The following is a 15,389-nucleotide window of genomic DNA, read 5'->3' as shown; positions in this document are numbered from 1 at the left end:
CAAGATTTGTTGATCGGCTATTTTCAAATAGCCAACATATTTTGATGCTATATTACCACAATATGTTGGGGACCCCCTACTGGAACCCCCCCCCCCAAAGCCCTAAGAACTCCCGGGGGCCCCAGACCCGACTATGAGAACGCCTACATGAGGATGAGCAGGAGGATAGCCGTGTCTAGTTTAATTACCAGGTATTAGTTTGTCGGGGATAGTCGTGGTGGTTTAAGTGGCCTCTCGGTCAAATGGGAGGAGCATCATCATGTGATCCAGGTCTTCATGGCCTAGGGGGCAGAGACAGTGACCAGGAGAGACATAACTCGTTAAAACATGAGCCTGTGTGTTAGTGGCTGAGTGAGAGCTGCTATAAGTAACTAAGTACATTTACTTCAGTTTAAGTATTTATATAAGTACCTCAATGTCCACTACAATTATTAGAAAACTTGTTACTAGTTACTAAGTAGATTCGGATTATTATTACAAAACGTACATCAACCACTTTAGCCCCATTTAAACTTTTAGCTATTTGAAAATAGGCAATCTACAAGCTCACAAAATCTGCTATTTTCAAAAGATTTATACATTTGAAACCTGTGAAATGGACCATTCTGCGTAATGGGTACTTTCACTTTTGGTACTTTAAAGGTAGGGTAAGTGATTTGCAATTATTCAAATAATTGCAAAATGGGTCTATGTTCTGATAGTGCTCGCTACTATAGAGTGTCCTGTCCATATAAAGAGTCTCCATGTCTCTCCAGCTCTTTATAAAACAGAAAATGTATTTTGTAGTTCTTTTTTTTTTTTTTGTAGTTTCATTTCCAATTTTATCCAACCAGGACAGAGAACTCAATCAGGATATAGATTAAACAAGTGAAATTGGAAGTGATGACACTAAGAAATGAGCAGACAAAATTTTAACTGGAACACTATACAAATTAAGCTTAAAAATGGGTACTTTCTCCTGATTGGCTGAGATTTTGACACCTACCGAAAAATGTATTTTCTGTTTATTAAAGAGCTGGAGAGACAGGGAGACATCTGTTACTGAACAAACACTCTATAGCAATGATTACTATCAGAATATAGTATTTTAACCTTTTAACAAAATACTTTTTGTTTTAACCAAAAAATATCACTTACCCTACCTTTAAGTATACTTTGATTTCCATACTTTTGTACTTTTACTCAAGTAAATTTTTAATTCTGGACTTAATTACTTGTAACAGAGTATTTCTATTATTTCTACTTTCAGTACTGGTACTTGTATTTAAGTTTAAAAAAATGTACTTTGAGTACTTGTACCACCATATTATTAGGCATAAATTAATCTAATATGGTTATCAGCCTGTATCCAATTGTTCTTGGTGGCAACGTTTCACACAGCCTATGGAAACAAGCCATAGTGCTTTCTTGGGTTTCATCCTTTCAGCATCCTTTTGTATAGAACTGTACTTTCTGTGCTTTTTTTTTTGCAAAAAAAAGTAATCAATCAATCAATCAATCAATCAATCAAAACCTATTGGACAACAGGAGACATATATAGGCTACATTTCCAGTTTGAGCGACCCTTTCTACGAGTCACAACGCTTCACTACACATCCAGGGATAATACCTCCAGCAGATTTCCATCAGATCGGCATCGGACCAATTAAATAAACGACCCTCGCCTGTTTGCTCACCAGGTCACAATCATCCCGCCAGTCAGTCAACGTATCCTCGGGGCTAAAGAAGCTAAGCCAAACAAGCTGATCAACAGTCACCTCTGTACACACTACCACCCCCCACTAAGAGGCTAATGGGCCCAGTCATATAATCCTTCTCAAAACAACTCCAGCCATGCTAATTGTATCGAGCTATAAATACAGATTGACTCCTGGCTTTTCTTTCTTTTTTTTACTATAGCCACAACTCCTGAGGAGCTGTATGTATTAGGACCTGTATAGGCTCGGACACACCTGGCTTTCTCGGTAACGTGTAGCCCGAATGAACTGGCCACGGTGACGGGATAGAAGCAATTTACACAATGAAGTCATGCCGATTACATGTGATTATTGCTTAAGTGTAGACGAACCTCTCTCGGTTTCATAGAATCCAGAAGGCGCGAGTTTTTACGCGCGGTTGGGTAGGAGTATAGGACCAATCAATGCGATGCGCCTTAACAAACTAAATTAACCAGCAAAATAACATTTCCTTAACTAGACTACCTATCTTTTTTTCTTTTCTGGGGGGCTTTTTATGCCTTTATTTCTGATAGGCCAGTAGGGTGACAGGAATTTGACCGAGCAGCCGACAGACAGAGAGCTGGAACCATGTTCCCCGTGCTGCCCATGTTCACGCCGGAGCAGGTGGCCCGCGTGTGCGAGAACCTGGAGGAGACGGGCGACATGGAGCGGCTCGGCCGGTTCCTCTGGTCGCTGCCCTCCGCCGGAGGCGAGGCTCTCAACCGGCAGGAGTCCGTGATGCGCGCCCGCGCCCTCGTCGCCTTCCACGGGGGGAACTTCGAGGGTCTCTACCAGATCCTCCAGACGCACCGCTTCACGCGCGAGTCGCACGCCAAGCTCCAGGACCTGTGGCTGGACGCGCACTACCGCGAGGCGGAGAGGCTGCGGGGCCGCGCGCTGGGCCCCGTGGAGAAGTACCGCATCCGCAAGAAGTACCCCCTGCCCCGCACCATCTGGGACGGCGAGCAGAAGACCCACTGCTTTAAAGTGAGTCCGATTATGTGTTTTCTTTTCTTTTTTTCAAGTTCAAATGCGTTATTATCAGTGGTGAAAAAAGTACACATTTGTTTTACTTAATAAGTTAAAGTATCAATACTGCAATGTTGAAGTACTCTGTTATACAAGTAAAAATTTACTTGAGTAAAAGTACAAAAGCATTGGGATCAAAATGTACTGAAAGTAGAAAGTAGAAAGTACTCATTATGCAGAATGTCCCATTTCACAAGTTTTCAAATGTGTAAAATGTCGAAATAGCTTTTGAAAATAGCAGATCTACAAGCTCACAATGCATTCCCTATGCATAGTAGATCTGCTATTTTCAAATGGCTGAAACGTATAAAAGTAAAAGTACAATATTTGCCTCTCAGGTGTAGTGGTATAGAAATGGAAGTATTGAAAATTGGAAATACTCCAGTAAAAATACCTCAAAATGGTACTTAAGTACAGTACTTGAGTAAATGTACTCAGTTACTTTCCACCACTGGTTATTATCAGGGAAGCGACAGTAGCCTAGTACAGTGAGTGATTCTCAAACGTCTTAATTTCAAGGACCCCCAATAACCCCATAACAAATAGTCTTATAACCAAATGGTTACATCAGAGTCCTGTAAGGGTCCATTTGGAACCCCTTCAATGAACCCTGAGGGTCCCTGGATCCCATTTAGAGAACCAGCCTATAGTATGATGTAGTAGTGGGCTAGCCTATATATATTTTTCTTAAATCCAACCTGCTCCAACCTCACCCATTTCGTTAAAACATCGTTAAAAGTTTCACATGTAAGTTATAAGATTTGATGGTGTGTGTCACAGTTTTCTCCCCAAGATTAGAGGCGACCACAGTCACGAATGATGAAAGCTAAACAAGAAGACTTATTATGAGCAACGGTTCATATTTCTAACCTTAGCCTATACTTTAAAGCCAGGACCAGTGTTGATTTTGACGGCCAATAGTCTTTTGAATAACGTTCTGTTCAGTTTTAGTCACATTTTAGTCACCTGAAATGTCTATACTTTTAGTCTAGTTTTAGACGACTAAATATCATAAGATTTTAGTCGACTAAATCTACAGTCGACTAAAATGTATTTTTGGCGGGCCATGAATTGATTTTCACTTAGCTGCATGCCGAAAATAGCCGATCTACAAGCTCACAATGTGTCGCGCTGCGATGCGTTGTGAGCTTGTAGATCAACTATTTTCGGTCTGTGACACCCATGATGACTTGTCTTGGTTCCACTGGATCTCTTCTCCACTAGTCCCCCCCCAAACATCACATTTTAGTCTAGTTTTTATTTGTTGACGAAATTGTCAGTATATTTTAGTCATAGTTTTAGTTTTATTTAGTTTTCCCAAGTGAAAAAGTAGTAGTCAACAGACATTTTTCGTCATAGTTTTAGTCGATGAAATCAACACATGGCCAGGACTCCGTGGTGAATGGTCGGTGTATCAAGCAGCCTATAGTTTCTGAGCTCTTAAGATGATAATGCTATGAACCCGGGTTATCCTTCATGCAGCCAGCCTGCTGAGCTGCAGGTTAAAGCACATTAGACCTGGTGTCCTATTGCAAGGTCAGAGATCTGCTGCATGTCAGGAGAGTAGATTTTGTTAAGTGATCAGGACCTGTCTGGGGGGGGAGGTCAGATACATTACTTATGGAGCTGCGTAACATGCCAAAAGCATTTATAAGGCTTCCTGTCTTATGCAGTTTATTATGTAGGCCATATGACACGATAGTTGATCCGAATTTGAAGTCTGTGCGTTCAAACGCCAGTATCTAAAATGTAACAAGCATATGAAGATTATAAAACGTAAATAGTTATAGTTTATTGTTGTTCCATGCAAGAACTGTTTGTCCAATGGCAGGACTGAGTATTGAAACCTCAATTGTCTATGATCCAGTAGTGGAAAGTACATTTACTCAAGTACTGTAATTGAGTAAAATTTTGAGGCACTTTATTTCCTTTTTTGATACTTTGTACTTCTACCTCACTATACATCTCAGAGTCAAATATAGTCCTTTTTACTCCACGACAATTGTTTGGCAGCTTTAGTTACAACTAGTTACTTTGTAGATTTTGATTATTAATACAAAACATACATTAACCAATTAAGTCCTATTTTATAATTCGGCTGTTCGAAAATAGCTGATCTACAAGCTCACAAAGTGTTGCAATGTGGCATGTTTTGAGCTTGCACATCTGCCATTTTTGCTACTTTTGTACTTTTATTCAGGGGCATTTTTGAATGCAGGCCTTTTACTTGTAACAGAGTATTTTATAATAATAATAATAATAATAATAGTAGCTCAGATTTATATAGCGCTTTTCAAAGTACCCAAAGTCGCTTTTCATAAAGAAAAGGAAGGAACCAAGTTCATTCAAATAAAAAAATTAATAAAAAAGTGCTAGATTAAAAATGATAAATATTGTGGTATTGCTACTTTTACTTATGTAAAACAAATCTGAGTACTTATTCCACCACTGTCAGTATAGCATACATGAGCCTTATTTGAGGCAATGTAAACATTGCCTAAATTGTAAATTGTAATGTAGCCACTAGCCAGCCCAGTAAGAGCTCTGAAGACATTAGTGAAGGTGGTCTGCAGGCAGGCAGGCCAGCCATCTGTTGCGCAGCGTTAAGACGCCTTCATCCCAGGGGCAACAGCTTGAATAGCCAACGTATAAAAGTGGTTAAAATGATTGTGATGCTATGTTAGCCACTTTTGCTGGGGACCCCCTGGAACTCCCCCAAGGACCCCCGGGGGTAAGAAATAAAGAATAAATGTATGCTGTGGAAAATGGTCGGCAATAATGTACAGTATACATGATTTGAACATGCGCGGTATCGGTACATCATTATCAGACCTAAATGTACCCTTCAACTTGGTCTATCCACAGGTTTTGTAGCAATTTGTAGCAATTGTAGAAATATTAGGCATTAAACGTAATTTAAAAAATCATTATATGTATGTGGCCCCCATTTAAAAAAAATATAAAGTAAAACTTAAAATATAAAATAAATGCATATAAAAAAGGTTCCCAGAGGTCTTAGGGACCCACTGTACCGGTTACCACCCAGTCAATTAAAAATATGCAGGTTTTAAAGACCCAAAACCTATGCCGTTATAGCAAAATCCTACTTTAAGTGTACATTTTTACACTCTCAGTTAAACCAACACTGAGGATGTTGCTGTGCATATTTAATTAGTTGGATAGAGTCAAGGAATTTGACTTGTTGGTGGTTTACAGTGTAAAGTTTAGTTTTTTTTTACTGTTCACACCCACACACAACATGTTAACACGATGCCATACCAGGATCTATTGTTCTGAAAAAAGACAGTTGAAAGCGAGTACTAACAAGGAAATATGGAAATAGTCATCCGTTGGAGGAGGATATGCTATAGTAGGTTGTCCCTTCTCGACAACTGTGGAGTGAGACCTTCCAAGGCCTGACCAATGATTCTACTGCCTCTGAGGGCAAACTGTAGGCAGCCTTCAAGGTTCAAAGTTTAAAGGTAGGGTAAGTGATTTGCGTTGGTTAAAATAAGTGTTAAATAGCTCTATATTCTGATAGTACTCATTGCTATAGAGTGTTTGTTCAGTATTAGGAGTCTCCTTGTCTCTCCACCTCTTTATTAAACAGAAAATGCATTTTCGTTTCAGTTTCAGTTTCATTTCCAATTTTATCCAACCAGGACAGAGAACTCAATCAGGATACAGATTAAACAAGTGAAATTGGAAGTGATGACACTAAGAAATGAGCATGCAAAATTGGAACTGGAACACTATACAAATTAAGCTTAAAAATGGGTACTTTCTCCTGATTGGCTGAGATTTTGACACCTACCGAAAAACTTATTTTCTGTTTATTAAAGAGCTGGAGAGACAGGGAGACATCTGTTACTGAAAAAACACTATAGCAATGATTACTATCAGAATATAGTATTTTAACCTTTTAACAAAATACTTTTTGTTTTAACAAAAATATCACTTACCCTACCTTTAAGTAAAATGCTGTAAGGGTGAGCGGCAAGGCAAAATAGTTCGATTTCAATCCATTGAAAAAATTAAATATGGAAAATCTCTGCGTGGCTGTGTGCACAGTCAAATCCAGTTTGTGAAGTCCTATTTCATACTTTCCAAAAATAGTGAAAATAGCCGCAAGAATAGCCGTATCTACAATATATCTACAAATACTCATATTTTAATATTTGTGACCACTTTCGCCTATAACAACATGCCCAAAATAGGGACGCCGGGTGGAAACAATGAAAACAAGCCCCCTGGGGTTTCTTGTGTTATCCTTTTAACTGTAACTTTTGACTGTACTACATGTGCCGTTAACTAACGTGTTAATAAAGTATTCAATCAATCAACCAATCAATCAATCAAATGTTGAAATTGTCTAAATCAGAAAATGTAAAAAGGAGTTGATTAACACATTTGGCTGTGCCCATCATCTCCCTCATGTGGCAGAATGCAGCATTGTTGACAAGTGTTGCCGATCAATTCCCTTCTCCTTAACCCATTAAAACCGATCTACAAGCTAGAAGACAAGCTTAGAAGACATTTCGTAGAATCGGACCCTCAGGCCTTAATGGGTTAAACCTCAGAAGGGACGGCCTCGCCAGCGCCATAAGCCCCTTAGCATCATCCAATTTACTGGATATACAATGTTACGTACACCCGCTCCTCCTGTAGATTAGGAGCTACACACTATTTATAAATCCACTTTAATGAGATTACGCCCAGCATGGCGAGAGAGAGATCATCGGCGAGATCATTCTCAGCAGTGTTTGATAAGATGGTTTTCATAATAGCGAGCCACCTGACCTCACTTGTGGCTTATAGGTATGAATGAGATCAGTTTCCACACACACTGTGTTTCAGTCGTTCAACTATCACTGTCATCATCACTGTTGGGCAGAAACCTTGTATCTTCATATTTCTTTTTTAGTTTGTTGCTGTTTTACATATTCTTTTGTGTTTAAGTGGTTACGTCTGTCCGTGGGTTTTCTAAATATTGATCCAATGAAAAGTATTAACAGGAACTTGTGACTAAATACTAACTACTGGATCGATTGGAAGAGAGCTTATTTTAAAAAAAAATCTGAAAAGTAACAGTTCTGCTCTTACATGGTTTCGACCCGACAGTGACGAAGTCCCCAGTCCCCAAACCCGTCCCCTGCTGTGGGTCTACCGTCCCCTCCTCTCTGCTCTAGAGTTTTTACTCTCTCTCCACTGTACTTTATAAGCACATTTAAACACTTAAGCCCTATATACAATAGTTTATTGTATATAGTCAAATAGTGAAAATCTGCTACATGTCAGAACACAATGCGTTGTGAAATGTTGTGAGCTTGAAAAAAATTCAATTAAAACAAATATAAAGAGAGAAAAAACACCCACACATCGATAATTTCACCCTCAAGCTTCTTACTTTCAGCGAATGGTCTTTTGAATCAAAACTTTCACACTGATGTTCAGCAGTGGTTTGCTATGGAAGCAAACGTCTTGTTTTGGAAGCAGTCATAATTTTGAACACTGAGTGAAACCGAAGCCCTGGAACCTAAACAGCCAACATTCTCTGTGTTTCTCATAATAGGAGAGGACTCGCAGCCTGCTGAGGGAATGGTACCTGCAAGACCCCTATCCCAACCCATCCAGAAAGAGGCACCTGGCTCAGGCCACAGGCCTCACACCCACACAGGTCGGCAACTGGTTCAAGAACCGGCGACAGAGAGACCGGGCTGCATCGGCAAAGAATAGGTATGTCTCACAAAGGTATGTCTAAAAAAAATAGTACAGTACATTAGGGTGGCCTTTCACTGCACCCAGTGAAACATGAAAGACTTTTAAACGCTCCCCAATCCAACCAACGGTAGTCTCGCGAGACAGACTGTTGCCTCCCACAATTTTCAAATGCTTCCGTCATACAGTCTGGAGCACGGAAGCTCTGAAAATGATAAAGCGGATGTGACGGCTCTTCCCCACTAACATTTAGTCTTTACAGTCGCGCAAATGTATCCGAATATGAATCAAAATCATCTAAGCATAGCTTGCTGCGTAGCAGAAATGGAATTTAGTTTTCTTAATGTAAAGATATTTTAAGATACATTTTCGTGAACGGAAATGACGAACAGATGAGGGCTTCCTGTCTCGGATTTCAGGAGGTGTAGTTCCAGACGCTATATAGTATTCAGAGATTGTGAAATAGTCTGGCTACGCGAGACTAAACCAACAGTGACAATAAGACTCTGACGTTCAGATGTCACCACACTCATATGTGTCCACTTTTATAGATCAAACATCCTTCATATAATCATGATGGGTGTGTCTCACTCGTCACTTGTGAGTTGACAGATTTAAATCCTGCACGCACGCACGCACGCACGCACGCACGCACGCACGCACGCACGCACGCACGCACGCACACACGCACACACGCACACACACACACACACACACACACACACACACACACACACAAGATAACATCTCTGTCTAATCTGTCTGTCTGTCTGTCTGTCTGTCTGTCTATCAAACTGTTAGCCTGTATGTAGTAAAAGAGTAAAAGCAAACACAAAAAGTCTGGGAGAGAGATTAAAGTACAGCTCTACCATAAATGGCAGATGGTCTGCGTACGGTATGGCAGCTTTAATCCAAAGTGCTTTACAATGTGCGTTACATTCACCCATTCACACACCTACAGCAGAGGCAGCCACGCAAGGTACCAACCTGCTCATTCAGTTCGTGATCTTTAAATCACTTTCAAGTAACCTGGTGCCTCCATATTGGGCAAAAAAGGATAGGCAAAATGTTCATCTGTGAGCTTGTAGATCAGCTATTTTTGTTATGTTGTACGGCAAAGGATATGGGGCTTATTAGGTGATTAAACATGACTCTTCTCTCTTTCCCTTCACCCAGACTGCAGCAGGATCCTTCCCATCTGGTCTCCCAGAGCTCCCCCGACGGCTCCCTTCAGGACCGCCACCACCACCCCCACCTTCTGCCTACCTACCCTCACCACCCAGGAAGCCCTGAGGCCAGTGACTGCAGCACAGGCACTGAGCCACACCGGACTGGGGCCTCCACCCCCGAAATCTCCGTCAGCAGCGACAGTGAGTTTGAGCCTTGAGGAAAGCGTGGATTTTTGTCCCCCCCCTGACTTTGTCACCCCTATTCAACTGGGACCCTAATGGCGTCTGTCATCACAGCATCACGACTATGCAAAGAAAAGGATGGACTGACATTCAAGAACATACTGTCTGCAGACATTCCAAAGCTGTTCTACAGCTGGGACGTGATGCGGCTGCTGACGTGAACATTATAAGGGAACAAGAACAGACAAACGACATGCACTTAAACAAACAACAATGTCACATGACTGTGACTGTATTATACACAATAGACCTTTTTTTCTCCTATGGCAGCCATATCAACATTAGGCCTAAATTGTAGGGTAAACACAGGTGTTGCTAAATATGCTATAGCCTATACATTTTCATTATATTCCATTTAGTTCAGCAGAGCCTTTCAAGTGAGTCTACATGCACTATAGCAGAACCCTGTCTCTGTTTGACCTGAATGAACGCAACCTCAATTGTTAACGCCTGTGTTTTTACCGTACTATTTCATGTCAAAATGGCCGCTGTGAAAAGGGCCTAGGCTATAGTGCCGACTGAGCTAAACAATGACTGTGGTATTTAATCAAAACTGTAGATAGACAATGCTACGTGGGTACTTGTACAGTACATCTCAGGAAACATGTTTATAGAAATAATGCTCATGGATGTCTCTAGACTTGATTGTTGACGTTATATTAAGTTTGGGTACTGGATTCAACTCATATCTTTTTAGTTAGATATTTTTTAAATAGTCATGTACTTTACAGAGTGCATTTCTTATTGACAGCGGTTCAGGCGCACACATTGAGTGATCAATGCCTTGAGTGATAGGCTATATACTCCAAGTCAATGGCGAAAACAGAACTGATGTTCATACACTGCCTTAAAGAGTAACTAAGAGCTAACTCTTTTACAATGCATTAATAACACCCATCTCAGGTTTAAACAGTTCATACCTTATTAAAGCTACTTTCTAACCCCAGTTAAATCTCAGCCATTGTTTTACTTTTACCTGTTCTCCTCTCCTTTGTTGTTTGATAAGTTGTCTTCTCAAATGCTTCCCCACTGATAAAGACCTGCAAGGGTGAACATAATGAAGGTGAAACAGCTCAACAAATGATGGGGAACGGAGAGGAATTGAAGCACTAACTTTAAATGTGCCTATTTAACATTCACAGTGAGACCTATTTGTCATACCTTATCAAAATGACACAGGCCTACAACTGTTTCATGTCTTATATACCCATCACCATAGCGCGTAACACATCGCTGCATTTCACTGAAAAATATGTATTTTGTAAACGTTTTATGTAAATAAATGAACTTATTTTTATCCAACCTTTTGGGTGTCTCGATTTTTCAGTTGCCTAGGGCAGGCAAGTGCTTCTCAAGGAAGGAGGAGTCCAGGGACTACAGGGGGCCTTGGCTTGAGGGGGTTTCAGGGGGTCTCCAGCTAAACAAGGAACAGTTTTATACTTAAAAAAAAAAAAAAATACATTTCAAATATAGTATACGTAGGTTGGACCCCAGGTTGAAACTTGCTATTAGTAATAAAATAAGTTAGCCAAATAAGAATGAGAGTTCAGTATTCAGAGAGTTTCATTCTCTCCACTGTTATGCACATAGCTACAGAACAGATAGTTGTTTAATTATGCACAAAATCTGTATCAATTTGTGGTTCCTTGGCAGGAAAATGTTTGACAACATTGGCCAGAACTGGCCATGTGGGATATAACCTGTCTTTATAGCATTTATATGAATCTTCCTGGGTCTAAAATAAAGATTGAATTGAATTGAACCCCTTTTCTCTTTCTTTCCCCTCTAAACATTAAAGTTGCAATGTGTAAAGTATGGCACAACATTCTAGCCAATGTAACTAACTAGCTGGTGGGTGACTGCTCATAAGTCCATCATCCCACTGTGAGAGATGGTGTAATGGGATAGTGATCAGTCTCTCAGCATTGAGGTTCCATGCTCAAATCCCAGTTGTCCCATATTTCAATGTTATGTTGTAGTACTTTGACATTTTCAAGGCCAAAATACAAAAAAGCAAGTCAAAACCACTAGAAGACACCTGCTGAGAGATGGTGTAATGGGATAGTGATCAAACTCTCAGCACAGAGGTTCCATGATCAAATCCCAGTCGTCCCATATTTCAATGTTGTAGAACTTTGAATTTTTTAAGGCCAAAATACAAAACAACAAGTCAAAAGCACTAGAAGACACCAGCTGGGAAACAGTGAGAGAGATGGTGTAATGGGATAGTGATCAAACTCTCAGCACAGAGGTTCCATGTTCAAATCCCAATCATCCCATATTTCAATGTTGTAGCACTTTGAAATTTTCAATACCAAAATACAAAAAAGCAAGTCAAAACCACTAGAAGACACCTGCTGAGGGCCCAAAGGTGCATTGGCGCAGTGGTGTAGTCAGGGGTGTAGTGGAGGGGGGATGCGGGGGAGCGGCGCTCCCTCACTTCTCTAACGGCTTAAAAAAAATATATATATATACATACATATATATATGATTTTCCTTTTTTTTATATATATATTTTTTAATGATTTAAAAAAAAATCATTTGCACATTTAAAAGCAACAAATGTGTAACAACAGCATAATATTGGGTTGTGCAGGTGAGATTTAGAAAACCCTGTGGGGTGGTCCACAGGCCAAATAAGCAGACTTGGCAAGAGTCAGACTCAAGAGCTAAGGGTGGATCAGAGGTTAACCCTAAAACCGAAATAAAGTAACAAAAAAAGACCTCCAATCCGCGCAAGACCCGAAAAATCTTTGACACATGCGCGCGCATACATGTGTCAAAGAGGTGCGCTCCCCCACTTCCAAAATTAGCGCTACAACACTGGGTGTAGTGCGCTTGATCGGTTGCCTCTGCTACAGACAGTTTGCAGGTTCAAGTCGCATGCCATCAATATACACGGAACGGGACAACGAACTCTTCCCAGCTAAAGTTTTACTAATTAATTAATTATTAAAGGTGTCCCTGAGCAAGACACCCAACCCCCAACTAACCCCGTTAATTAATAATACATTTAAATGTTTATGAGGTCATATCATTTATAATAATATAATAAAATATAATATAATATAATATAATAAGTATAAAAAACATAGTTGTAAAAGACGTGTCTTTTCAACAGATATCTCTTTACCCACTGGGCACACACAATACAACGCCCATACGCCGTGCATACGCCGTCCATACGACTTCCGAGTCAGACCTCAGTCAGCAGCTTTTTTGCAAAAAATACGTTGAAACGACGTCGACACACGTCTGACTCGGACGTCGTATGGACGGCGTATGCACGGCGTTTGGGTGTTGTTGTATTGTGTGCCCAGTGGGTAGAGACGTCTGTTGAAAAGACATGTCTTTGTGCAACTTGAATTATGGATTTTTTATTGCATTTTAAGTTTTAGATGGCTTTTCCCAACCCCGTAGCCTAAGTGAACAGTGAACACCAGTGATATTGTAAGTTTATTAAGTGGAATTCATAATTCATAATTGTCAATTATTGTTTCCCCCCTTCCTATAAATGTAAGGCAAGTTTTAGATTCATCACGCACAAACCTTACATTTCCCCACCAACATAGTAAGAATGCTATCAGTAATTTATCTACATAATGTATATACACAATAAAATAATATGCTATGAATAATGATGTTGTCAGTGCCGTTTATAAAGCCCTGCATTGACTTTCAGCCAGCAGGTGTTGCGGCAACAACATGAGGCCAAAATACTTGATAGTCACGTGACTTTTTGCCTTTTGTAGTCAAATGCATTTATATATAAAATAATAATAATAATAATACCAGCTAATGTCCCTGCCCCGGTTGACATCCTTATTTTTTAACTCTATGGTTGACATAATAATTTTAGCCTGCTTTACTTTATGTTCTTTATGGTAGTTAATGGAACCTCACTCTCTACACACCTCATAACCCTAACCCTCAACAGTGGGATAAAATCAATATGGTAACTTCTTATGCAAATGAGCCATGCGGTCGAATGTAAACAAATCGCTAGTGCAGTCTGAATCTGTCATGACCGTCATGGATGAACTTCAACCTGGTGTTTGCACTGTCTCCATTTTTGACCCGTTCATTCATCTACATAAACGTTCGGATTTCAAATATAAAGTTTTTGACCCTGGCGAGGGTGGGAGTTGAAAGTGTGACTTCTGCTTCTTTTGCGGCTGGACTATCCATAGCTCAGTAGGGGGAGCTCTTAACTTCAGACCACAAGATCATGGTATCGAATCCCAGCACAGGATTCTCTGCTTCTGAGCATTCTCGCTCCTACCACTGGTCTACTATCCCTTTTCGCCTTTATCATAAAGGTTGCAGGACAATATATAGAGGATGAAATGCATAATTTATTTAATAATATAAAGGTAATATCAAATACATTGTAAAAAATCACACCCAGTGTGAAGTGGGCGGTGTGGTCACAGTGGTCATCACAGTGATGGAAGTTCACTTAAAGAAAAGTAATATCGTGGACCAACCATTGTACACCCCTAACTTTAAAAAAAACATAAATGTGTTTTTTTTTAAGTGCATAGTCCTATTTATAGGGCTATGCACATGTGTCATGTTTCACTAGCCAATCACAGTCCTGAATAGACTGTGATTGGCCAATCACGGTGCAGGGTTAGGGGGGTACACTGGTGGCCAATCACAGCGCAGGGTTGGGGGGGTGCAATGGGTGGGGGGGGGTACAATGGTGGCCAATCACAGTGCAGCGAATGTCGAAGTCCAAACCTCACATATAGGGGCGGTTTCACCGCCCAAAAATGAGAGACATGACGCTTTATTAGCAAGACAGTCTTTTATTATATTATTCCTCATTTTGCTGGTTTCCCCTGAAACCCCTTTACTGTTACAGAGTAGAACTGCGTTAGAATCCCTGCTGATGATGTGGCCATAGCTGAATGGTTAGAGAGCCTGCCTGGCAACTGGCAAGGCATAAATCCCAAGTTCGGCCCGTACCGTACATCTACAATAACGTTCAGATTTCAAATATAAAGTGCGTACCCCATGGCCACGGATGTTACGATGATGTACGGGCCCTCAGAAGTAACAGTATATTCCATATTGTTCAATAAAAAAGCATTCTAATCCGATCGGCTGCCATTTTCTCCGTATTTCCTCAACATACTTTCAACTACGCGTCTGTATCGGTTGGGAGGTGTACTGCACTCTGATACATTATAACTCTATGAAACAATGGCCACCAATCGGATTAAAATGCTTTTTATTGAATACTACGGAAGATACGGGTACTTCTGAGGACCCGTACAGAATTGCAACATCCGTGGCCATGGGTTAAGCACTTTATATTTGAAATCTGAACGTTTATGTAGAAGTACGGGTCAAAAGAGAGAAGGTGCAAACACAAGGTTGAAGTTCATCCATGACGGTCATGACAGACGACCGTCGTGTGAGGCTACCTCTCTATACCTAGCTGCATTGGCCCTTCCTTCTCGAATCTCGGGGCGTCCCTCCCGATCGCTGTGTGCGACACCGCCCA

General features: G+C 40.5%; 1 protein-coding gene across 1 annotated transcript; it reads left to right on the top strand.

Annotated features, from left to right (window-relative positions):
- Positions 1-2,306: 2,306 nt before the first annotated feature.
- Positions 2,307-9,852, top strand: six7 (SIX homeobox 7; the record flags this gene model as incomplete). The annotated part of the gene is made up of 3 exons (XM_080451226.1): positions 2,307-2,705; positions 8,320-8,483; positions 9,642-9,852. 3 exons carry the CDS (start codon positions 2,307-2,309, stop codon positions 9,850-9,852), a joined length of 774 nt encoding a protein of 257 aa, XP_080307352.1.
- Between the last annotated feature and the right edge of the window lie 5,537 nt (positions 9,853-15,389).

Source organism: Gymnoscopelus braueri, assembly GCF_963280865.1.
Source record: "Gymnoscopelus braueri genome assembly, chromosome: 15".
Taxonomy (NCBI): domain Eukaryota; kingdom Metazoa; phylum Chordata; class Actinopteri; order Myctophiformes; family Myctophidae; genus Gymnoscopelus; species Gymnoscopelus braueri.
Note: the sequence above shows the minus strand (reverse complement) of the source record. Positions and strands in the feature narration are given on the sequence as shown.